General features: G+C 39.0%; 1 protein-coding gene across 1 annotated transcript; it reads right to left on the reverse strand.

Annotated features, from left to right (window-relative positions):
* Positions 1–5,432: 5,432 nt before the first annotated feature.
* LOC149851502 (uncharacterized) lies at positions 5,433–19,702 on the reverse strand. The gene is made up of 5 exons (XM_090008566.1): positions 19,050–19,702; positions 18,897–18,947; positions 18,582–18,654; positions 5,570–5,707; positions 5,433–5,483 (listed from the first exon to the last, which is right to left on the reverse strand). Exons 1-5 carry the CDS (start codon positions 19,700–19,702, stop codon positions 5,433–5,435), a joined length of 966 nt encoding a protein of 321 aa, XP_089864692.1.
* Between the last annotated feature and the right edge of the window lie 5,842 nt (positions 19,703–25,544).

Consider the following 25,544-nt stretch of genomic DNA (forward strand, 5'->3'; position numbering starts at 1 on the left):
CCAAACCAAACCCTACCCGTTGACACCCCTATTTGCTAACCAAATTTTTAAATGATACTGGCAACATTGGGTTGGATTGGGTTTGCATGTATGCATGAGTAGACTTGATGCAATAGGATAAGGCCCATTGAGATTTGGAATATGATTACGTTTCGGATGAAAAATCCATTGATTCATCCAAATTAATTGGCTTAGATAACTAACTGGGTATGCCATGTTCCGTTGGATTCACTGTCAATTAGGGGTGGCAATCGTGTCGGGTTGGCGGGTCGACCCGACGGGTTGGCGGGTCAGCATACCTCAACCCGAACCCGACCCGTTTATTAAACGGGTCGGCTGTGGCAAACACGAACCCGACCCGTTTAATAAACGGGTAACCCGACACGACCCGCCAACCCATTTAATAAATGGGTTGGGTCGGGTAAATGGGTTATCAGGTTCGCGGGTCGGGTTGATGGGTCGGGTCAACGGGTTGACCCACCCGCCTAACCCGTTTATTAAACGGGTCAGCCGGGTTGGCGGGTTGGCATACCCCCAACCCGAACCCGACCTGTTTAATAAATGGGTTATGCGGGTCGACACGTTTATTAAACGGGTTGGCTTAAGCCCAACCCGAACCCGCCTAAGAGGCGGGTTGGCGGGTCGTGTCAGGTTTTGCCACCCGTACTGTCAATCGGTGGTGGAGATATTATCGGGTCAAACCTGATATTATCCTGATAATAACCTATGACACAAGTTTATCCCCAGCTTCTTGCTGCACAGGGAAACTCGCTTCAAAAACCAAAAACTCTTAGTGAAGATGCTTTGGGAATAGGGATGGTAATGAACCCGAGGAAAACGGGGCACCACTATGTTGGACCCGGGATGGAGGACATGAAACGAAGATGGAGGCAGGGATGAAGGTTAAAATCAAAACCGGTGTAGGAAAGAGGGCGGGGATGGACTTATGCTTTCCCACCCGTTCCTGATCCTCATTAGTAAAATAACTAGAATGCCTTTATGATTGGCAGTGGATCGGAGAGAAACGGGCCTCGCCCTGCCTCACCCCATTTGGATAAGTGATGGAGGACATGAAATGGGGATGGAGGTTAAAATCAAAACCCGTGCGGGGATGGAGGACAGAATTTTGAGATGGGGCGGGGTGTGGGGGGAGGGGGGGGGAGACCTTGTCCCTCACCCCGGTCCACTACCACCCTATTTGGAAAGCCCACTTCTTTATTTCCCAAATCAATTTCCTTTCACTTTCTTAAAGTTTTTTCTTGATTCTTATCGCTTCTTCTTCACTTTTTCTATTTTTTATATTAAAATTTATAATTTTTTATAATAAGCTTGCATGGTGGTTTTATATCATTCTATATTTGTCTTTGCATCATTTCTTATTTGCTTTCTATGGGCTTCCTTTTTCATTTTTCATGTTGTTTCATAACTGTATCTCACTTCCCACTTCATACTACTTTTTAACACCCACTTAGCTAAATCTGGATCTTATTAATAATTAGATCCGGATTTGGTATTAATTTTTGCATTCAAACCCAAACCTGGCTAAAAACCCAAACTCTTTAAGTGTAAATATAGGGTTTTAAACTAGTCTAATTCGGGTATGGTTTTATCTTGTATCTATTTAAATCCAAATAGATCAAACCCAATTAAGTCAGAGTTGGTAATGCATAAATCTAACACACATGCAACCCATATATATCCCCGAGGCTAAGGTTAGGCCTGGGCCTTGTCCAACTCAAGCCTAGTGCTCATGATTTTGGTTGGGCTCATCTTGGGTCAAGCAGGGACCAAGTAGGGCCCAGGTACTACTGAGTTTGAATTGCACAAGCAGTGCAAACCTAGCCCATGTTCCCCTATCCAAGTTGGGTTTTAAATAAAAATCTTAATTCAGCCTAAGTCTTTCAAATTGAAAGAGGCCCAGAGTTTGATGTGTCCTTTGTTGCAATGCTTAAACCAAATGAAAAAATATTTTTGTAGACATGTATAGACACCCTGATTTTGACCAATCATTATTTCATGGATTTTGTCTAAAATATTTGTTTGTCTAAAAAACACGTCTTTTGCTCAAAAATTTCAACAGTATTTTTAGCTTAAAAATAATGTTTCCAAGCTTTGAATTCAAAAGAAAAGTCAAAGAGGACATCATATGTTTTTCAACGAACAAAAAAAATTATCTAAAAGAGACATTGAGATCAAAAGTTATGATCAAAACAAGGTTTTTAGTCTGATTGGATTTGATCTTAGATCTAGATCCATTCTAATTTATTGCTTGAAACCAATTGTTGCCCCTGCATTATTGGCCAAACTGTTTGGATATGGACCCAACTTATCATCATTAGTTTGGATCTAAACCCAAGTTATCATTTGAACTGAATGCATCTAACTCACACTTAAAGGTATTTTGGATCTAAAAACTTGCCAAAAACCCCTCAAAATTGCTTCAAAACCTTCATAAATCTCATAACTTAACCTTTAAGGCTTACCAAATACGATTTCTTAGCTTCTAAGCTAGATCAATAACTAATCAGAGTTTACCATGCCATTCGTTTGGGCAATCAGTTTTAGGCTCCTTCGTAGCACCTAGATCTAGATCTTCTGGCTCAGAATGCCTCAAATCTAAGCTCAAGATTCATTCCTATTGTAACGCCCCAAAAGTTCAACTTGAAACAAGAAAAATATTTAGTAAAATCCTTTCGAAATTCAGAGTTTGCAAGCGAAAACTTTTAGCAATAGTAGGTTTTCTTTTAAAAATGAACAAGTTGATTCTTCTAAGCACGTTAGTACAAAAATCCCAACATAACCATTTTTAGCCAAAACGGGTAGTGAACAAAAGGATGGATTTTTCTGATAAACAGTTTAGCTTTATACAAGGCTTGGGGTCTTCCTCTCCTGAAAAGCAAAAAGTACAAAACTCAAAACAAGCAGCCAGAACGCCAACACGAAGAGTGAGGCCTTGATTATGTTGCACCGCACCACTGACTGTGAAGAGAGCCTACTCGTCACCTGCACCCATAAAATGGGTCAGTTTCGCAAAAAACTGGTAGGTGCACAAAAGAACAGGAAAAACAACAACTAATATAAAGCATGCTCATAATTGTGAATCACATGAATCAATAATGAAACTGATTCCACAAGCAGAGGGCAAATACTAGCCACAAGCAATTATAACAGAACTAATTATAAGCTATTATAACTGAACTAATCATACAGTTCCCACAGAGCCAACCCTGCATATCATTAACTATCACTACAAGAAAAATATGGATTAGCGACGAATGTTATCCGTCACTAATCCGTTGCTAAACAGTTTAGCGGTGGATTGACGATGGATTAGCGACGTATATCGTCCATCGCATAATCCTGATCGCTAATTAGCGACAGAACTTATCTGTCGCTACTTTTGTCATTAATTTGCGAAATGGAAAGATATAAGGTTATGGTTTCGGAAGGAACCTCATTGGTAGCCGTTACCAAAGATGATAACATACCAAGTGAGATTCTAACCCCATAAAATGGATGGGTCCAAACCGGGATTTGAGTAAGTGATGCAGGTATCAGGTCCGGATTCAGAACTGATCAGATTTTTTCATAAGAAAAAACACACTTGGATCCAATGAGAATTACAAAAATCAAACACCGATCCATACCCTATAAAATATTATTTTTTCAAGTTTTTTTACATTGAAAATTTGCAGTTCTTAATTTGAATCGGACCCAGGTTTGGTATAAAATTTCATAAACCATACCCCCACCCATTTAATAATTGAACATCATGGGTCTGAGCCAGATAGTTAATCGGACCCCTTCTTTATAACCAAACCCCATTCCTATAGGATCTGGTACAGGTCCAGATCGGGTCATACCCGATGCTTTAATGGGAATCACAACCTTTCATGCCATATTCCTAGGAGAGTCCGATTTTCGTGCATTGAATTTTAGGTAACAAACATGAACTGCCATTTTGTAATTTGGAAGCTTAATCTAACATGGCACCCTTTTTCCATGGAAATGCAGATCATGATTTAATTTGATTGCTTGATAGTTCCAAAAGGTGTGACGATCCACATTTTCCAAGGGAGAATTTGTTTCCACCACATCTTACCTGAGTACTTATTATTAAGATCTTATAGACTTTTCTCCCACGGCTATCTCACTTAGCTCTACCGGTTAATGCCTATAGACAAGACGATAATTTACATTTAAGCAACTAATATATGTTAAATTTACGTTGAGATGCCTCAAATTTCAAAATTTTATAAAATTATCCATTTTTTTCAAAGATTTCTTGGTTATCTGACTGCGTCCCAGGAAATAAGTAGCACAAAGTGATTATCTCATCCACCAACTTTTTAGAAAACCAACAAAACCACCACCTTAATTTTCATAGATACATAGGGATGGCAGTGGATAGGGAGAAAATGGAGCCCCACCCTGCCTTTGCCCCATTTGGACCGGGGATAGAGGACATAAAACGGGGATGGAGGCGAGGATGGACTTACACTTTCTCCCGCCCCATCCCCATCGATCCCCGCCTTGCTTTGTCTTCGATCCTTCTTTAGAGATGGTAGTGGACCGAGGGAAAACGGGGCCCTGCCCCACCTCGCCCCATTTGGACCAGGGATTGAGGACATGAAACGGGATAGAGGCTGGGATGAAGGTTAAAATCAAAACCCGTGCAGGGATGAAGGGTAGGATTTTGAGACGGCACAAGGGTGGAGACCTTTCCCCCGCCCCCACCCTGGTTCAGTGTCATCCCTATACATACACACTCTTATTTGCCCAAAATAAAAGTTAAAACTACTATTTCTAAGAGTGAACAAAAGTAATTAAGGGTCATTTGCCCACAAGGGCTCCCCTTGTAAAGGGGCGACCTGTGGATGTCACCAAGTTGACAGGACATCACAAGTTTAAAACCTGTGGCGTCCCTTGCCACAAGGTTGTAGCTGGACACACTCTCCGGTGGGTAGAGGGGACCTCAAGGGTTTTATCTAGTGGACGGGGGACAACATGATCAATGATAGGGAGTTTTCCCCTGGGATTATCAAAAAAAAAAAGTTAGGGTTCATTTGAGTATTTTTTCAAAAAGTTAATCATATATCTTGAATATATGAAACTTGAAGTGACTATACATAAATTTGTCATACGCCTATATCTAAGTTACACTAAAAATAAGTTAGCCAATCCGGAAGTTCATCTTCCGAGCTAGATTAATTATAATATTAGTAGGTTTATTGAGCATAGCTTTTGGTGATCCAGCTCAACTGTTGAAGCTTAAAACATCAAATAAAATAAAGTTGTAAGACTTAAGTGGTGGTGAAAGAATCAAGAAACATACACCAACCATCATAAAACATGGAATTAAATTAGGAAAACAAAGTTATAAGGCAAAAAATTAAGAATATCAAGCCGGGATAGCTTGGAAATACATGAGCTCATAACCTAACTTTGGCACCCAGGGACATCTCCAAGCTATACTGTATAAACTAGCAAAAAGGGGAGCAAATGGAGATAGAAGCAGCATAACTCTTTAAGTCTATGCACTGCTTCTAGAATAATGTAAAATCATAACATGGTCTGTGGTTAGGGAATCAGGAAGGGATGATGTCACTGGTTCCATCCATTGTTCCCTGGCGCACCATATGATATCTCGAACATGTTGCAGTGTTAAAGAGGGGAGAATCCGTTGTCCTCTGCATGTGATTTCAACCTATAGAGAGAGAGAGAGAGAGAGATTAGTAGCTCATAAACGGTTATCTCCTAAACATTTCGAAAAGTAGATGGATTTATCATTGTTTATTTACTAAAAATAGTGTTTTGGCTCTAATCGATTTAACTAAATTTTTTATTTTCATTGTTAATCTTTAGTGCAATATGAGCTATTGATTTTTTCAGTCGCTCTAAAAACACATCTAAAAATGAAAATGAAAATTCATCCATATGGTGTTTTCTATTATTTAGAACCTACATACTCTCTCTCTCTCTCTCTCTCTCTCTCTATATATATATATATATATATATATATATATATATATATATATATAGAGAGAGAGAGAGAGAGAGAGAGATTGCATGAATTTGCTGCTCAGGTAGATTGGATGAGACCATCATCTCGACAAACAGGTGTGAATATAAAGAATGCAAGGAGGTCCAAGGTGCCATAATTGGACCAGAGTCTCTCCAAAAGGAAGGAGATGTAGTGGCACATAAATTCTTTTCATGAACATATCTCACAAGGTACATGCCAAGAACAAGGCCATCTTAATTGGGGGTTTTCTTTTTTTGATAGGCAAGCTGGGGTTAGGCATACCCCCTACCAGTTACACACTATACCATTGGGATTTGAACTTGCAACTTCCCAACACAAGGTGACGTGAACTAACAGCTCCTACCAAACAAGCTGGGCTCCCTTGGTATCTTAATTGGGGTTTTCTCTTATAGCAACTGGCTTATCCACCAACGGGGGGGCTCCGCATGTCTGGTAGGAGCAGCCAGTGCATGTCACCTTGTGTTGGGACGTTGCAGGTTCAAAACCCAATGGTATAGTTGTATAACTGGTAAAAGGACTGCTTAACCCCAGCTCGCCTTTAAAAAAAAAATAGCCTAACCAACGCACATGGGCACCTTACTCACGTAGTCATCATCCTTGCAAAGTGCAACAAAAATGGAACATGTCAAGAAGTCGATGAACCATGTTCTTTGTCCATGCATACATGACTAAACCATACTGCATGTGCCCCAAAATCAGTGGGGCCTATACGGATGATATTTGGTATTTAGTCCTGTTGCACCTAGGGATGGCAGTGGACCGGGGGAAAGCGGGGGCCCGCCCCACCTCGCCCCGTTTGGACCGGGGTTGAAGGGTATGAAATGGGGATGAAGGCAGGGACGAAGGTTAAAATCCATCCCCGTCCGGGGGTGGAGGCAGGGATGGACGTTCACTTTTCCCCGCCCCGCCCCGTCCCCGCCTCGACCACTTTTCCCCGCAATATCCCCGCCCCACCTCATCCCCGTTTGAACCGGGGATGGAGGACATGAAGGCGGGGGTGGAGGATAAAATCATGAGGCCGGGCGGGGGTGGAGACCTTGTCCCCCGCCCCGCCCCACTGTCATCCCTAGTTGCACCTGCACCTTACTTAGACCATTCATTAAATAATAATAATATATAATAATCATAATTAGTAGTAGCAGTAATAGCTTATATGTTTCTAGGCTGTCAACCTGTTGAGCCAAGACCTGCCCATATAACTAATAACCGGATTCAGGTTTTTTCGGGTCATGAAAATAGAATCTCAAAAGCGGATCCACATAATTCTATAAATTTATTTTACTATATATATATATATATATAATACTTGGGTTGGATCCGGTACCGGGCAAAAAAACCAGGTAGGTACCCAGCAAAAATCATGACCCGAACCCCATCCACTCGGGTTTCGGTTTGGCACTTTCCATACCCATACCGGAAAATTTGGGTTCAACTTGTGTCGGTGCCCAATACAAACCGGACATGTTGACAGCCCTAGTTTTTTTTTTTTTTACGACGAACCCTCACCGAGAACTGAGTCACTAAATGGATCTGTCCTCCAGCCAGGCAGACTGCAGGTGGGCCTACTTCTTTTTTTTTTTAGAGTAAAGGAAAATTTATTTATAAAATAGAAAGCAGGAGCAAACAAAGGGGTGACTAAGAGGTTTCATCATCCCCATTGATACATTAAGTGTAAAAAGTGATATAAAGAACATGGTAGATAAGAAAAAATACACAGACATGTCTACACATCGATCTCAAGATGGACGAATGATAATAATATTGAATAGCAATAACAACAAATTGTTGTTGTTGTTATTGTTAATTGTTATTAAGTTGTTGTGCTTATTTTCCAACCATAGACAACAATAATAAAAGCAAAAGTAATAGCAATAATAACAACAATAGGATTTATTGATAATAATGATCATAATATTATTATTATGATGATAATAGTGGAGGTGTTGATGAAATGCATAGCAACACATTGAAAAGAAGAAGAAGATAGCAACTGCAACCCTATTTTCTCAAATAAATTTCGACATCTAGGGCACGTTTGGCCCCTCAACTCGCACTCTGATTTGGAATCAGAATGATTTCAAATATTCCCAGGGTAACCCATGAGATTTCAAAATCTCACGGGTTGTCGCGATTTCGAATCAGAATGATTAAAAAAAAATGAAGATTTCCAGAAGAACATGAGATTTCAGGGCTTTTAGAAACGCTTTCTCAGGGGAACCTGAGAAAGCTTTTCTGCCGGAGCTAATCCAACTTGCCCCTAATTTTATGACCAGTTGGAGTGGAATACATAGGAAATGCTGCAGATTTTCTTATGAGGGAAAGAAAGATCTGAGACTTTGGAACAGGAAACGGATGAATCAGATCACTGGCACTCGCATCAAAAAACTTGGATGGTAATCATATCGCTGGTGCCCAACAGTTCAGGCCATCCTTTTCTGGACCTCCAAACACCAGCTTTAATTTGCACGAGTCCACATAGCCTGAGTTTTTCATACTGCCCCCAATAGCATTTTCAGATGCATCGTTACCACCTAAGGCAAACGATGCAGCTGAGTAATGATGCTGTGAGAGAATCCCAGGCTAGGTCACATGTGCAAACTGTGGGGATCCAGTGATCCATCGAGCCCAATAGACCTAAACCCTTGCCACACCTACAGGAACCAAAACCAACAAGCCAACCAAATGTGGTCCAAGCCTAGTTTGGTGTTCATGGCGAACAGCATGAGAGGACCTGATCCTCTCTCTCTCAAGCTAAATCTAGTGCTTGCAAACAACCCGAACAAACCGAACTGGGCATGTTTGGGCTCGGCTCGTTTACAAGTGGAGTGAGCTCGTGACTCAGCTTGTGTTTGTGTTTAATCGTGTTGAGTTCGAGCTCAGCTCTCCCTAAATGAGACGAGCTGTCTTGTGTATACGTACAAACCAGTGTTGTGAGAGGCGTACGCCTCAGTACCTGAAGCGTACGCCTCAGAGGCGAGGTGCACGCTCAAGGTACTGAGGCGTTGTTGTGATGCGCCCCTCATCAACCACCGACCACCGGAGTTGCTTTGCTGCAGCTGCTGCTCAGTCTTCTCCGACCACCGGACGACCGGCATATCCCTCGCTTCCGTACCGGCTGGGCGTGTGGTCCTTCTCTTACTGCCTCCCCTCCCACCACTTCACTTCCATTCCAGTTGTGAGAGGCGTAATACACCTCAGAGGCGAAGCGCAGGCTCAACGCCTCGTTTCGCCTCATCGCATTTAACAACCTTGGTACAAACATTTCACATTATTTATATATAAAATATATATTTGTTATACTTTACAATTAAAACATATACTTTATAGAGTAATGAGTTTGTGCTAAACTCATTTGGTGCTAAATTACTTATTAAACGGCTTTTTGGGCTTTTTCATTTTATTTTTAAATTCTGACCTTACATATGTGTTCTATGAAGTTATTTTATAGAGATAAGCTCTTCAAGCATTTGATTCAACACATGGGTGAGTTCTTTATAAAGTTCGAAAAATCAATGGTCTAAAATCTTTGTAAATTTTTTAGGCTCCAAATATCATTTTTTTTTTCAAGAAAACACATTATCCAAGTGTGGATTCTCAGTAAATCGACCATACCCAATACATTTATAGGGCCAAAACTCATTTAGCGTGCGGTTTAGCACCAAATTAGTTTAGCACGGACCCATTTTCGATATTTTTATATATTATACTTAATAGTTTATATTTTATAAATATATTTCTCATACATCTTTTAAAATCAAGACAAACACCTTTGTCCAAACTAGACTCGTTTAAGCTAAACCAGCTGCTTATGGCTCGACGGGCAAGGATGCACGTGAGTTTGGAGCTGCTCGTTCGCTTGGCAGCCCTAGCCAAGGCCCAAGGAGGTGGGCCAGAGGCATGATGGTGGTCAAGTAGGGATGGCTAGGCCTCCTTCTAACACGCAAACTAGGGCTCGCACATTCACACAACTCATGATTAGTCTACGCTGTTGAGACCCACAAACGCGGACGTACAGTACTGACCTGCACGTACGTAACGTTGGTGAGTGCAGCCCTAGGCGTACACGCACGCACCCACTTTTACAAACTGGGCCGGGCCGCACCCCTTTTCTACACATAAAAGGGATACCTCATTATTAAGAAGTACCAGTACGAGCCTGTTAAGAGGTCAACGGTTAGCCCACCAGGCGGACCACACTCGCGCTTGTCCTTCCCCTTTTATCTCTGGACAGTGTGGACTGTGGACACCAGTCCATTCATTTCCGGCAACGCCAGCCCACCTCCAATATAATCATTTACTGCTACCAAAGGCCACTCTCTCTCTCTCTCTCTCTCTCTCTCTCTCTCTCTCTCTCTCTCTCTGCGTCATTTTTTTGGCTGAAAGGGTTTTTAGCTACGGTAGCAACCTCTGCTAAAGGCATTTTTTGGGCGACTCCTGCAATGGCTGGTGTCACAGAATGGTATAGGCAGTTAGGCTTAGGGGTGGGCATTGGGCCGGGCCGGCCCAGGGTCGTTTAGAGCACGGCCAAGCCCATTTACGAATGAGCCAGGCTTTGGCCCAGTTTTAATGGTCTCGAGTTTGAAGAGCAGTCCATGACCCAGCTCATTGGCCCAATAGGTCAATGTGAAGCGGGCCGGACGATGCTTGACCCAAACCCAACTAATTAGTTCAATTAATTAAGTAAATATATAATAAATAATTAACAAATTCTCATGAAACTAACTAATTATCTTACTAGTTTTCATAAAATCAATGCAACTAATTAGGAAAATAATAATAGTTACCAAGTTGCTATACAATTAATTTTTTTTAATTTTTATATTATTAAAATTTAATAAATAGCTCAGGCCAGAGGGCTCAGGTCAGTAGCCAGCGGGCCAACCCAGACCCAGCCCGCATATATAATGGGCTGGGTTTTGGCCTGATAGCTAACGAGCTTGGGCTTAAAACCTTGACCCAAACCCAGCTCATGGTGGGCCGGGTCAGCTTGGCCCATCGAGCCGCCCGGCCCGTTGCCTACCCTTAGCTACACCCTTCTCTCTCTCTCTCTCTCTCTCTCTCTCGATATATATATATATATATATATATATATATATATATATATATATATATATATATATATATATATATATATATATATGAGAACTAAAACTATGAAAACTAATGTATGAACCACAATTTTTAGGGACTTTTTGTTCTTTTCTCTTGAAACTAATCATATGGATGTGATATGCATGCTTGGTTTTACAAGAACCCGCTCTTGAATCATCCAATTTTAATGCATAAATGAGATTTTTTTAAGGATTTATAATTAATGGCTCATAATCTTCATAAATATTCAAGCAGTAAAAAAATACATTTTTTCATGGAAATACACAATCCAATGGTTGATTCCTAACAAAATCACCATGCCAAGCACATTTACGTGGATGGATTTGCAAAAAAGTGTCGAAAGTGCCCATATTACTAGTTCTCATATTCTAGTTACTACCTACCACCAGTAGCTGCCTACCACCAATAAAAAGTTATTTTTGAGTAGTTTTTTGAAAAGTTGACCCTGCAAATGTGTTCGGCATGATTGATTTGCTAAGAAATGACACTTGATCATGTTTTTTGATAAAAAATATTATTTTTAAGAATTAAGTATCTTTAAAATTTATAAACCATTAATTTTTAAATTAATCTTATAAAAACCTACATGCATGTCAAAATCCAAGAGTAATTTAGAAAACTGGTAAGCAACTGCCACTTACTATATATATGGGTTTATATTTGGTACATTGTACCTGCAGTCTAGATTGAATCAAATGATACAAGTTTTGACACTCTGTCCTCATAAATGTAGTAGGATTCAACTCTTGAATTGTGTTTTTTTGATGAAAAAATATGTTTTTATAAGCCAAGAAAAATCAATGCCTTCACAACCAATGATTTTTTTTATTACCAAGAAAAACTTGTATACAAGTCGGATTTTGGCGATCCTAAAGCTGGTTTCCACTAAAAATGATATAGATTACAACTACGTGTTAGATGTGAGGAAAAAAAAACTAAAAAAGAGGGTTTCAACCTCTTTTCTAGGTCATTTGCGCATTCAAATGACTGAAGCAAACCTTATATTGTTGGAAATGTAAACTCATTTTAGGTTGTAAGTCAAAGTCAAGTGTTGAATTTGTCCTATAAAGTTTTGTCAATATGCCGTGTAGAGATCTTATGGGCAAAGTTATCATTTGTATAATGTAATATATATGAGCATAAATGTTAATATGAGTTTATTATTCAGGTTATTCATGCACATGTAAAGAGCCTAGAAAAAAATGATAACTGTCAGTCATGTAATGGATGTCGTGGGTCATGAGTAAGTGTAGTCATTGGGATGACACGTGAAGAGCTTAGGAAAAATATATTTGAGTCATGAGTTAAGTGAATTAAGACATGCAAGTAGTGGGCATGTCTTTAGCAGTCATTAAATAAATCATTAAGATAAAAATTTGTACTTAGCCTTAAAGTTTATAAAAGGGAGGTCAAAAGTTCTCGTTTCTGCATGATAGGAGTGTACAAATTGATACAACTCTATATATAGTTATGAGTTATGTATTTTGTTTATCAGTGAAGAATATTATCCAATAAATTAATGTTTTTAAGTATTTATCTCTCTTGAATCTTTCTTGTGTGAGATTGAGAACCCTTCTAATATTTTGTCTTTCATATACATCCCTCGTGATAATTTACGAACTTGGTGCTTTTGAATTTTCATTTATTCTCTTTTTCTCGGATTTTGGATCAGTTTTCCAATATAGTTCTGGTTCCCCATTGCCAGTTGCTACAAGCTCCAATTTTCCTTCCCCTACACCATCCCAAGCACCAACCTCCATCTCTCTCTCTCTCTCTCTCTCTCTCTCTCTCTCTCTCTCAGTAGGACCCCTTTTCGGATTCTCAATAGTTTTTCCAATATATTTCTAGTTTCCTATTTCCAGTAGCCAGTAGGAGCTAACCAGTCTCAATTTTCCTTCACCTACCCCATCGCACCAACCCCCAGCTCTCTCTCTCTCTCTCTACAGAACCTGGCACGGGCATAGGTCCACGAGTTAGATTCAGTGCCCACAAAACTCTACACAGATGTGGGTTTAGCTAGGATCTCACTAGATGTACTTGGCCCAAGATCAGAGCAAACTAAAGATGACCAGTCAAGTCAAGGAGGATAAAAAGAAAATAAGATAGCAATAAAAAAAGTATGAGGCAAAGAAAGTGTCAGGGTTTGGAGGATATATTTCCCCAAAAAGATAAAGAAATTGAGAAGAAAGGGAAGAGTTGGAGGATCGGCTATCTTTTTGTGTCTCTGTATTCTTTAGTCCTTTCTTTCTTAGATGAGTAAAACAAGGAAACGAGACTCCAACTCCCTAACGTAAGGTACAATTTCATGCACGTCTACTACACGTTCTTTTTTTCTCACATTCCTACTTCCCACTGCAACGCTTATTTAATTTTTTTTTACATAAAACGCTTCTTTAATATTATTTTGCATAACAGAACCTTACTTTTTAGTCAATATTCCCTGGCATAGGAGAGCCTTTATTCCCTTATATCCCGGCCATTCTCTTCTACCAAATCATGATTTCCTTCCTTGTTATGTCCCTTCATGAACTTTTTTTCAAAAAAAAAAATTATATTAATTAGGTGAGTGGTAAACATGGAAAGGGTGGGAAATATCATCCCAACAGACCCTTCATGCAGTTCGTTCACCAACCCTAAAAATAAACCTCATTGAATACTCCCCTAAAACAAACTCTTGATGTGTGTCTCTCTCCAACTTGGAATAATTAATTAAAAAACTAGTTTAATTATTCTTCATTCATTCCTCTCACCAACTATACAATATATTAACTATTATGCCACATATGTGCGGGGGTGCAGATGAGGTGATACGGCACTTTAAAAAGAACTTGGGTGCCAGGAGGGTATATATATAGCTAGGTGCAAATTTGATATGTGTTAAATGAATTTTTCTGCCCTTTTGGTATTTTTTTGCAGTTTTGACCCCATAAATGTGTTAGGCATGATCAATTTATGAGGAATCCACACTTGGATCATGTGTTTTCGATGAAAAAAAGGATATTTGAAGCCTCGAAAATTTACAAAGATTTTGAACCATTGATTTTTTGAACCTTATAAAAACCCACCCATGTATCGGAATCAAACACCTCAAGAGTTAATCCCTATAAAATCAAGTACATAGATCACATATGTACGGTCAAAATTTAAAAATAAAACAAAAAAACCCTGAAAAACTCATTTAGCACCTATCTATCTATAATTTTTAACCGTTTTAAGTTAACACTAATAAAATAAAACAATTATCATATTATCAATTCATCATGTATAAATAAATACAATAAATCAAATCAATAATTTATAATTATTATTTCTCATCAATAAAAAATAGCATGACACTCGTGTGGGTGCACACACATGTACGTGTGTATATATATATATATATATATATATAAAACTGAACTTGGTTAGGGTTAACTAAATCTACTTTTGGACAGAAATGAATCTCAGTGTGGTTGACTTCTTCTGACACAAAAGAAGCCATGTCCGCATGGATGTAGAGTTTGTGTTATATAGATTATCCACCAATATCAGCCGCTAGAAGCATGTAACCTGTTCTCTCTTTAAGATAATAATACAATATATCAAAATGCAGCACTTGATGAATTGAGGGGTCTAAAATATTCATTTTTAAGGGCAAGGCTAACGTTGGCTGTCCTTGCAAAAAGACAAAGATTAGGTTGGCAAAAGAGTAAGGCAATACTCAGATAATCATCCCCGTCGATCATGCAAAGAAAATAATAATAATAATAATAATAAAAGAGTTGAAAAGAAGGGCAAACCTGTGATGTACACGTTGTGAAAACGATATTTTGAGATATATCAAGTACAGAATGAGTGTTGTCTAAGGCATGCATGATAGTGAGAGTCGCAGACGTTTCTAGGCCACAACCAAAGTCAGAAATTAAGCACCATGTGGAGGACCATATATTGATTGCTTCCATTAATACATCTTGAAATATTGCTTTTTCATTAATAAGAGATTTGATAGTTCATCAACGACCATGATGCATGCAAGAAATAACGTACTTTGTTACGTGCGTGATAAGTATCTTATATTTTTTACTCTCTCTCTATATGTGTATTTATTTATATATATATAGGGTAATGGAAACCTACAAACATGATATTTATTTTTGGTGTTTTTTCCAAAATTCTGACACATAGATGTGTTCAGCATGATTGATTTACTAGAAATCAAGACTTGAATCATGCATTTTGGATGAAAAACTGGTATTTGAAGCTTCAAAAAAATTTGAGAATTTTACGTCATGATTTTTGAAACATTATAAAAACCTATTCATGCATTGGAATCAAACCCTCCAAGAAGTTATTCCTATAAAAGCAAACATTTCAACAAAACACTGAAAATCCAATAGCATGTTTCGTTTAACAAGGTGACCATTTTGTAGGTTTTCATTTCTCATATATATATATATATATATATATATATATATATATATATATATATATATATATATATATATATATATATATATATATATATATATATATATATATATATATATATATATATATATATATATATATATATATATATATATATATATATATGGAACATGAGGATGATGGTGACTACTTTATCTAACAGTCAGCAGCAAAAGATGCCTAAATATTTGCTGAAATTGTCATCGTCTACACCCACTATAGAAACTCAACCGATCCTCATTGCATATTCAAATATGTGACATAGCTAGAGTTGATTCTAGATGAAGAGCTTGATTAACGTACTAGCAAGTGAAATATTAACAAAATGATGACAGAAGAATCTAGCTAGGAGCATGGAAATTATTCAAATATCGGCTATATTTGTGACTATGGTATGGTTTAAGTCTACGGACTGATAAACTAGAACCATCCGTATCATGAAGGAACTAGAGTTTTGACTCTTTGAAGTTCAAAGGTTCAACCTTTTAGTCTAAGTTTGGTGATTGGGAATATGGAATCGCCATGAAAATTGAGTGATTGAAATTCAAATTCAAGGGAGTGTCATTATACTTGACATGGTTTCTTGGGCAACTGTCTGGTGAACTATCGATCAATAAGTTTTTTTTTTTAATAAAGATCAATAATGTTTTTCATGCATAATTGATTGGTGAAGGATCAATTTTCTAGCTAAAACCATCCATTCTTCTCTCTGTGGTACACATTGTGTTGGGTTGGAGTTGATAGACTAAACATGTGAGCAAGACATCTTAACCAAGATGCTTAAAAAATGACATATTAACCAAGATGCTTCAAAAATGACATCTTAACCAAAGTATAAAGAAGAATATTGAATGTAAGGAAGTAAATATATGAAGTTCAGTTGTTTGGGACATAAGATTATTTTGGAGGCAGCAAGTCTTTTTTTTATTTAGGTCAGCAAACCTGATTGTGAAATAAGCAAAGAGAACATCTTGATATCAAGGGAATGGTTGTTACAATCTTGAAAGGAAACATCTAGGGAAGGAAGCACCCATCCTAAGCAAGATTTTCAAATTTCCAAGTCAAAGTTTTCATTTAGCCATTATTTAATGACAGTGATTACCTACCAAATCATAATGTTAGAAACCAGATCCCTAAATGGTTGAAAAAAAAGAAATTTTGAATTGGATTCAACGGTATGAAGTATCATGTCATGTACTAGCTTCTGTCAACTAATTGCTGGTATAGCCTGAGTCATTATTTGTTAAGAAGAAAAGGGAAAAGACAAGACGCAGAAAAACCTACAAATTACAAAGAGAAAAATGCTTGCTTCTAAGTTATGAAGACCAATTAAAATAATTAAAAGTCTATGGACTGATAGGAGTAAAAAGCTGGCATCGTCACAAGACTGCTACTTCCATTTTTTCTGTTCTCATTGAGGAGAACTCTCTCTCTCTCTCTCTCTCTCTCTCTCTCTCTCTCTCTCTCTCTCTCTCTCTCTCTCTCTCTCTCTCTCTCTTCTTGGGAAAATCATAAGTGGACCACATTGAAGAAGTTCGTTGGCATCTATAAGTAGTTTAAAGATTAATGTTGAACAAAAAGGAACCAATAGCTTTCTTAAGGACTCATTCCAATTATAAAAGGCACTATCAATCGTTGTGTCGTGCAGAGTGCAACCGGATGGCCTCTCCAATATTGGTCGTCTGAAGGATGCCGACCACATGGCAATACCCAAGTAAAACTTTTGTATTGAGAACGTAAAAGGCAACAAATACTTAGAAAGCTAGCATATGCAAGAGCAAGGCATGTGAAGGACAAGGCATTCCAGGGGATACCCAGCTCGCCGTTATTGATAAGCTAATATCAGCGAGATTCATGCCATAGTAAAGAAATAACGGCGAGATATTTATGTCTCTACTATTACCTATTAATTAGCAAAAAAAAATCTTCGAGTTATTGCTTGATCAATAGTGGTCAGATTTTGTCTCGCTGGAAAAGAGTCATCTTTATTGACCCTCATCCTTGTAATGATAGCAAGATCAGTAAACAGTTTTTCTTGCCTTTTTTTATTTTATTATTGAAGAAAAATTGATTAATTCATCAATAAATTGGAAGGGGCATGAAAGAAGACTCTAAAAGCAAAAATAGAGAGAAAGATTGAAGAGAAGGGTACTTACCAGTTGCTACACTGATCAAAATTGCTCAATAGATTATGGCTGTAAATAATAAATATGGTGAATATCTGATCCCCCTCTTTAGTTAAATTAGGCATGGCAGGTTTACTTGTTAATACACACACCATTCACTAAAATTTCATCATGGGCAATCACAAAGCAGGTAAAAAGACACACCATTGAGCCTATGAGCATGATTTAAGGGCTACTTAGAAACCATTCTCTTTCTTAATGACAAGTCTAGTTATAAACAACAGATTAACTGCTACAAGTAGACTTGGTCCTAAGTATCGGTGGGATCTCATCATTTATCTTTTGAATACTAATTGGCCAACTCGCCTTGTCTTTCTCGGTAAGTTAAAATATTGTCCGGCCGATCGTAATGCAAATTAAAAGAAAAGAAAGAAAAAAAACACATCACCACACTATCAAACCCTCCTTCTGTTCCTCATAATATTAAAACAAATCCTAATTGATCAACTAATTCAAGAAATAATCTTATGTCCTTCATGTGAAATAGTATTACGTAGCATTTCTTCTTGTTAATATATAATAACAATAATAATAATACTAATCCCACTTCATGTTAACCACACTATGAGTAAATCAAAATTTACTACCATCAGTCATCATTAGTCCTATTTCATGTTAAAGCGAGCTACAAACATGTTTTTTTTTAATAATCAACTTTTTTTTATAATCTAGCGACCAACATCTTTAAAATATATTACTAGCAATCATCATTATGCTGCAGATGACTTCCCTGCAGATTTTTTCAAAGAAAGGAAAACACATGACTAAATGGTAGCAGTAGCTATAAATACCTCCAATTCGCTCTTCAACCGAAGCTTGTTAGCCAAGTACTTCATGATAAGAAGGACGGTCATCTTCCCATCTCTGAAAACCAGAAAACAGAAGAAGAAATAGTGAAATGCTCAGCATTAATAGCTAAAAGATCGATGTTAGTAAACCCCAAAACAGAATTTCTCTATTTTCGAAAAAAAAACCTTGTAATGATAACAACTAGCCAGTATCCACAGACCTACTTTTTTTTATAGTAACAAAACCAAAAGAAAGAGAGAGAAAAAACAAAAAAAAAGAAAATTTACAGTAAATCACACAACCAAAGAAGACCATACTTGATTCTGAGGTAGCTCTTCTGTACTTGAGGCAAAATCAACTCTTTTATTCTGCAAAGTAGTAAAGAAGACATCAATAACCCACAACTACAATCAATAAAAAAATAAAAGATGAAAAGAGAAAGAAACTTGATCCTGGTTGGTTGCACTCACTGGTTCTGTTCGGCCTGAAGAACGAACCAAACGCCGGAATTGGGTCTTGGTGGCGCGTCCACTATCTTGATCAGGCTCGAGCTCGGCCCAAGCTTGCCGGCAGCGCCGCTGCTGCTGGTCATCTGCGTCGGATACGGTACATTCCACACAGTCGGAGAATACGGCACCTGCCGGAAGTTCCAGAGATATTCCTGCTGCCGGAGGCCGAACCCAGTCGCGATCCCGTCGGCACCGTGTGGGTGCAAGTAGAAGGGAGGTGGGTGCATGGGGAGGTCTGGGACGCGGACCAAGGGCGCCGGGGTGGGCTTCCGAGAGAGCAGATCGAGCTCGACCAAATTTCGGCGGGCCGGCTCGGGCTGTTGACCCGGCACGAGCCCACCTCGACCGAGGCCCAACTGGAGCCAATTATCCTCTTCGGAGAAGGGTCTGGAGCACGAGCCGGGCTCGGTGTTTCGGCTAGTGGAGAGCGAGTCCTGATCGGTTTCCATGTGATCGGCGGTCAGATCGGAGGCTGCTGCGCAATTGGCGTCGATGTTGAAGAGCGAGAAGTTGTGAGCATAATTCGAAGGGTTCAGAGGATAGCCCTCCACGCCTGCTCTGCTAGAGGGCTCGTTGAGTTGAAGAGGGGCGTGTGGGGATGGAACCATGGTCATTTCCAGGCGTAAAAGAGAGACACCAACGATTCTTCTTCTTCTTTTGATTGTGTTTCTTGGTGGTGATCTTTCTCTTTTCTTTGTTCTTCTTCTCGGTAATCAATGAGGCTCGCCGAAGCCATGGATGGTCGGAGACGGTTCAAGGAATGGGCTCGTGGAGAGTGGGGAATGGTGGCCGGTGTGTTCCACGAGTGTGTTTGGAGGGAGGGTTGGGTGTGGAGAATTCTGGTTTCATGGTTGTATCCTGCGATACCAACAAAGAGCAAGGTTTGCAGTTTCGCTTTCCATCATTCCTCTGTCTTGGAGGCTTATGCGTTTATGAAATGGTAGAGAGAGAGAGAGATAGTCACAAACCTAATAGTATTCCACCCCCAGCTGTAATTGGAATTACTAAAATGACCTGCGTTGTTGTAATAAGACGTTTATCTGTGTTAGTTCTTTAATTGGTTTTCTTAGGAAATTTGGTGCTTAATTGGTCTCATCATTGTCATTGAACCTTGGACTTTGTCACATCTCTATGGGGTCGGTTTTACATGTTCTTGTTAGTATCTGTTTCTGTTTTTATTTAGGGAAGAGAAAATTTATTCATGAATATGATAACAATTACCACATAGTTACGAGAGCGATGAAGAATCACCTGATTCACCTCATATGCAGTGCCTTGTTGGTATCTGTTTGTGTTGAAGAAATTATGAGCAGCTATTTTGTAATGGAAGGTTCTGGACATGGATAGGCCTGTAAATTTCTTTTGTTCATTTATTACTCGAAGAAACCGCGTCAGGGATCTAAGATCTGGTCACGCTGACTCAACTTGCTATATCCCCGTCGTCATCCCAAAGGCGTAAAACTCCAAGGCTAGAACCCTCACCCCCAAGGCCTATGCTGGGCATCGGCTACAGGCGTGTAATGCTGAAGTACAAATCTTCTCTAAAAAAAGCTCAAAGTGTGAGGAATCGCGGGCTCTTTTGACGTTGTTTGTGCATAATTTTGTGATGGTGAAGTCCTCTTATGGAAGGAAATTGATTGAAAAGAGTCTAAGAAGGCAATTCACTCAATGCAGTGTTGGCTTGAATAATCTAAGTAAGTCAATGTGCAGTGGTCTGAATGAGTCAAGTTGACCTCTAAATTAAATTGGCACCAAGGTTTGTTACAAGCAATACACTATCATATATCATAGGAAGAATAGATTTATGTATCATCCAATTGAGTTGAGAAACTAAAGGGCTGACATTGGGGTGTAGTGTGCAATTCTTTTAAATCTTCAATAGGTTGTACTTACCATTTTTAAGTTAATGCAACCCCCTTCCACTCTCCACCTCATAAACAGTCAATGGCCTTTCGGTAGTTGGTTGCAAACTGGGGAGGTAGATAAGTAATTGTCTCGAGGGCAATAGTATGGCAAGAAACCATGTGACCTCCACCCCTGTAATGTACGGAGAGGAGCAGATGTTGTGTGAGATGCAGGGAGGAAATGGTGAGAAAGAGAGAGAAGGAAAATGTCAAGCTCGCTACAATTCTGGCTTTCACACTCTGTTCTGTCTTTTCCTTTTTTTTTAATTCCCTTTTGTACTAAGACGGCATTTGTTAATACGCAAGTCTACCTGGTCCTCTTAATTCCCTCAATTCCATCTGTCACCTCTCTCTCTCTCTCTCATATATGTTCTGTTCTGTTAAACTATCAAGCAAAGCACCACATATGGCTATTTTCTTATATTTAAATTCTCTAGCAACAACCTTGCACTAAAAGGAATGTCACATTATCTAAGAATCCCCTTAGTTTATATGAAAATTGGGTACCAGACTCACTATATATCCATTCATATGGGTATCTCACCTGTTGAAGTATCCATAAAATATGAGAGAAATACAAAGAAACAAAATGGTATTTACCTGCATTTCTGTCTTCTCACCCACCAACCTGCTTTAATGATGTGAATTTAGAAATAGGACTTCCTATTTCATAACCCAAAAGACATGCCAGAGAGAGAGAGCAGTTTGAGCTCTCTTCTATTTTTTCACCCTGAAAAGCTGACCAATCACTCCAGGTCGCTTTTTTTTCCTCACCCACATGAGAATACTCTCTCTCTCTCTCCCCTTCTTCGTTCCTCTCTCTCTCTCTCTCTCTCCTGTTTTTTTGTTACAATGGAAAGTAAGAAGGAAAAGGCCTTTTACGTTGGTTGAAACTTGAAAGGTCGTCCTGTAAACACCAAAAATCTCGCTGCCTTCTGAGATTTCACCTTCCAACCTAGAGAGAGAAAAAGAGGGGATGTTTTCATGCGACGACCGTATATCTTTCCAACATTAATTTTCCTCGCAATCAACATCCTGTTCTCTCTCTCTCTCTCTCTCTCTCTCTCTCTCTCTCTCTCTCTCTATATATATATATATATATAGGGATGTGACATGCCCATACCGTAACTCCAGTCTTTCTAGGGGGGAAATTGTTATTCAAGTTGTGTTTGTACACCCACTATTCTTTGCTGAAAAACACACCGTGCTTTGTGTGTGCCCATGCTTGTCTCTGCCCTATTTCAAGGGGCACAAAAACTCACCCTCAAATTTACTCCTCCAACTTCACCAAAAAACAAAAAGAAAAACTCAAACACTTGATCAAGTAACACAAAAGCACTTTGGTAAGCGTCCAAATGCTCATGATGAAGATTGACTTCCACTTTTTGCAAGATTATCGTGCAATTAACCCCTTGAATTTAGGGTCTCTTTTTTCCCTTGACCTAAATCTTGGGGGGTAAAAAGCATGTGTTGGGGGACACGTAATATGCATGCAACCTCATGAAGTTTGCTTAATTCTTGACCAACAATGACAATCAAGCATGCGTGGTGAATACTGATTGGTTACAAGGATACCTTATTTTGTGGGGGTTCAAAATTCAAATGTGTGCATGTCCCAATTTAGAGAAAGTGGAGCCTTCGTTCCCCACTATATATACTTGAAGAAAAAGGCAATGGCTTTATCCCCATCGTTCATTGTCGTCATCATATCATCAGCAAGGAAATGCCACAAATTGTTTTCAAGGCTTAGCATGGCCTTTACCATAGCTATATAGCTAGGTAGATTTGTGTTCATGCAATATAACGTGTCTGAGAGTGGGGCTACACATGCTTGCATGAGCACATAAAAGAGGCCCCTAGAGTAAAAGGGTGTGGGCAAATGACTCTATATAGGTGGTGGTGACCTCTTCGGAGTAAAAAAGAAAGTGATAATAATGAACAAATCTCTCCCACTATTGTCATCAAAACTGCCCTACGAGTAAAAGCAGCTCATGCAGATGAAAGATTTTTATAAGATGTTTAGCGTCGAAATGACATCTTGGATTGCCCACCATTATAAACCAGCAAAAAAATTGTTGGGGCCATCAATGACGGCATATTCACCCATACCATGTGTATTTTTAGAAACTTCTCTCTCTCACTGGCACGCGTGCATCGCATGGAGGGCCAGGCGAGGCATCACGAGACGAAGGTGATGACCAACTTGCAGAAAGTGAAAGGATGATGCATATTCTTTCATAAATAAAAAAAAGAAAGGATGATGCATGCCATTGTTTTAGAGAGAGAAGGATGATGCATGCATGCATGCATGCTTTGCACGATCGATCATTGGGAGCAACCACCTTGAATTTTACACTGGGCGTCCCATCATCGGTTGGCGTCTCAGCGTTAGAACTAAATCAAGGCTTGTCAATGTGCCTATCCTAAAAATGCACCAAACAAGGTAGCAGCTAGGGATGGCAGTGGACCGAGGTGGGTAACATGGTCTCCACCCTTGTCCTGTATCAAGGGTTTTGATTTTAACCTCTATCCCCGGTTTATTTCCCGTTTCATGTCCTTCATTCCTAGTTTATACTGGGCAAGGTGGGGGCGGACTTCCATTTCTCTTGTCATTCTGCAGTTAGAGAAAGAAGAGAAAAAATAGGAGCTCACACAGCTTCTTAGAGGAAAGAGATAAGAGAGATTCAAGAAAGAGACTTATATATATATATATATATATATATATAGTTTTATAATATTTATAAAGGTATAATAATAGTTTTCTTAATGGGGTGGGGCGGGGCAGGAACAAGAATAAGTTCATTCTCACCTCCATCCTTGCATGGGTTTTGATTGTAACCTCCATTCCCAATTCATTTCTCATTTCATGTCCTCCATTCCCAATCCAAACGATGTGATGATGCAGCCCGTGCCCGTTTTATCTGATCCACTGCCATCCTTAGTAGCAGCATAATAAACAAATATCTAACCCCTTGTATATGCAGCACACATCCCCATGGACAAGAGGTATCAGGTCCATTAAAATGTTTGAGGCAGCAACCACTCCCTCCCCCACCTTTCTCAACTGAAATTTATTCATTATTTTTATGGCCTCTTTGCTGTAAAGTTAGTTACTCACCGACCAAGGTAAGAGGAGGCCTAGGAAAGAGAGAATGACAAGTATGAATCCATTCCCATACAACGTAGTGAATGGGGGTAAGCACTAAAACATTTGTGATCTTAAAAAATACAGTGAGATACAGAGAGCCGGGGCATATGAGAGAAGATGGTTGCAGCTCATTTGGACTTCTAGGAAGAAGAGAGGGCAACTATATTTAGAGAGAGAAGATGGTTTCAGCTCATTTTAAGTTTTAGAAAGAGAAAGCAACAGTACTTAGAAAGAAGAAAGAGAGAGGATAATTACACTTCATTTGAGTTTTAGAAAGAAGTGAAGGCAACTGTATTTAGAGAGAGAGAGAGAGAGAGAGAGAGAGAGAGAGTATCATGATGATGATGAGACTTAAAAAACAAAAAAGTAGGAGGGACAAACTAGCTCGAGCTAAGCCGGGGACCAACTTGGTGGTGGGCCAGGGCCACTAAGGGAGGGGCTCGCACGCGCTGTCAGGGAGGTGGGTCCCACCAACCCCACATCCATGCAAGCGTGAAATTTGATGCCCAGGTTGTCGGGGATTCGCGGGCGGCTTCTCTCTCTCTCTCTCTCTCTCTCTCTCTCTCTCTCTCTCTCTCTCTCTCTCTACCCACTAGCAAGAAACCAGACTAGCACCACCCATCGAGTTATGATACTTCCCTTATCCATCATTTTGTGGTATTTATGGGGAGGTGATATGGTAACTTACAGAAGCACCCAGAGATCAAGCCCGAGTTGGGACTTCTTTTCACAGCCCAAAGTTTGGTAAGGAAATCATTTTCTTTGTATTTATGAAGAAAACAACTGCTTGGTTGGCTGTTTGTGCCCAACTGCCTCTATTTTTAATGTTTATTAAATTTTTATGGTTTTTTTTAACAAAATTTTTGAAACCTAATTTACATACTCAAATTTTAAGATTGTAAGTTTAGAAGATAAATGGTCTCGAAGGCACACATTTCTCTTAATTTTGTGATTTGAAAGAGAAAAAAAAGATAAATATATAAAAGTGAACATATCGGTGTTATTAGGTAACTAAGTGTACATAGGTGATAAATATGTAGAAAGTGACCAACCATGGAATATATGATGACGCTAGCATTTCAGGTGTTATTTGGTATAGAAATAAGGGTAAAAAAATATACAAAGAGGCACCTGGCAATAAGACATTGTGGGGGCTTGATTTTCAAAAACTTTAGTTGTCACTCATTTATTATTATTATTATTATTATTATTATTATTATTATTATTATTATTATTATTATTTGGGAACATCCTATTTTAAGCGACCATGGTGGTGATGCTTATGGATGCAAACAGTTAGAATCCAAATCAGATCCAGAACAAGAAATTGCAAAACCTTCATCCTGGATCCGACCCACTTGCATCCATTTGTGTAGTTAATTAAAAAAAGATGCAGAAAGAGGC

This window comes from Nuphar pumila, chromosome 1 (genome assembly GCF_984573655.1).
Source record: "Nuphar pumila chromosome 1, dmNupPumi1.hap1.1, whole genome shotgun sequence".
NCBI classification, from domain to species: Eukaryota; Viridiplantae; Streptophyta; class Magnoliopsida; order Nymphaeales; family Nymphaeaceae; genus Nuphar; species Nuphar pumila.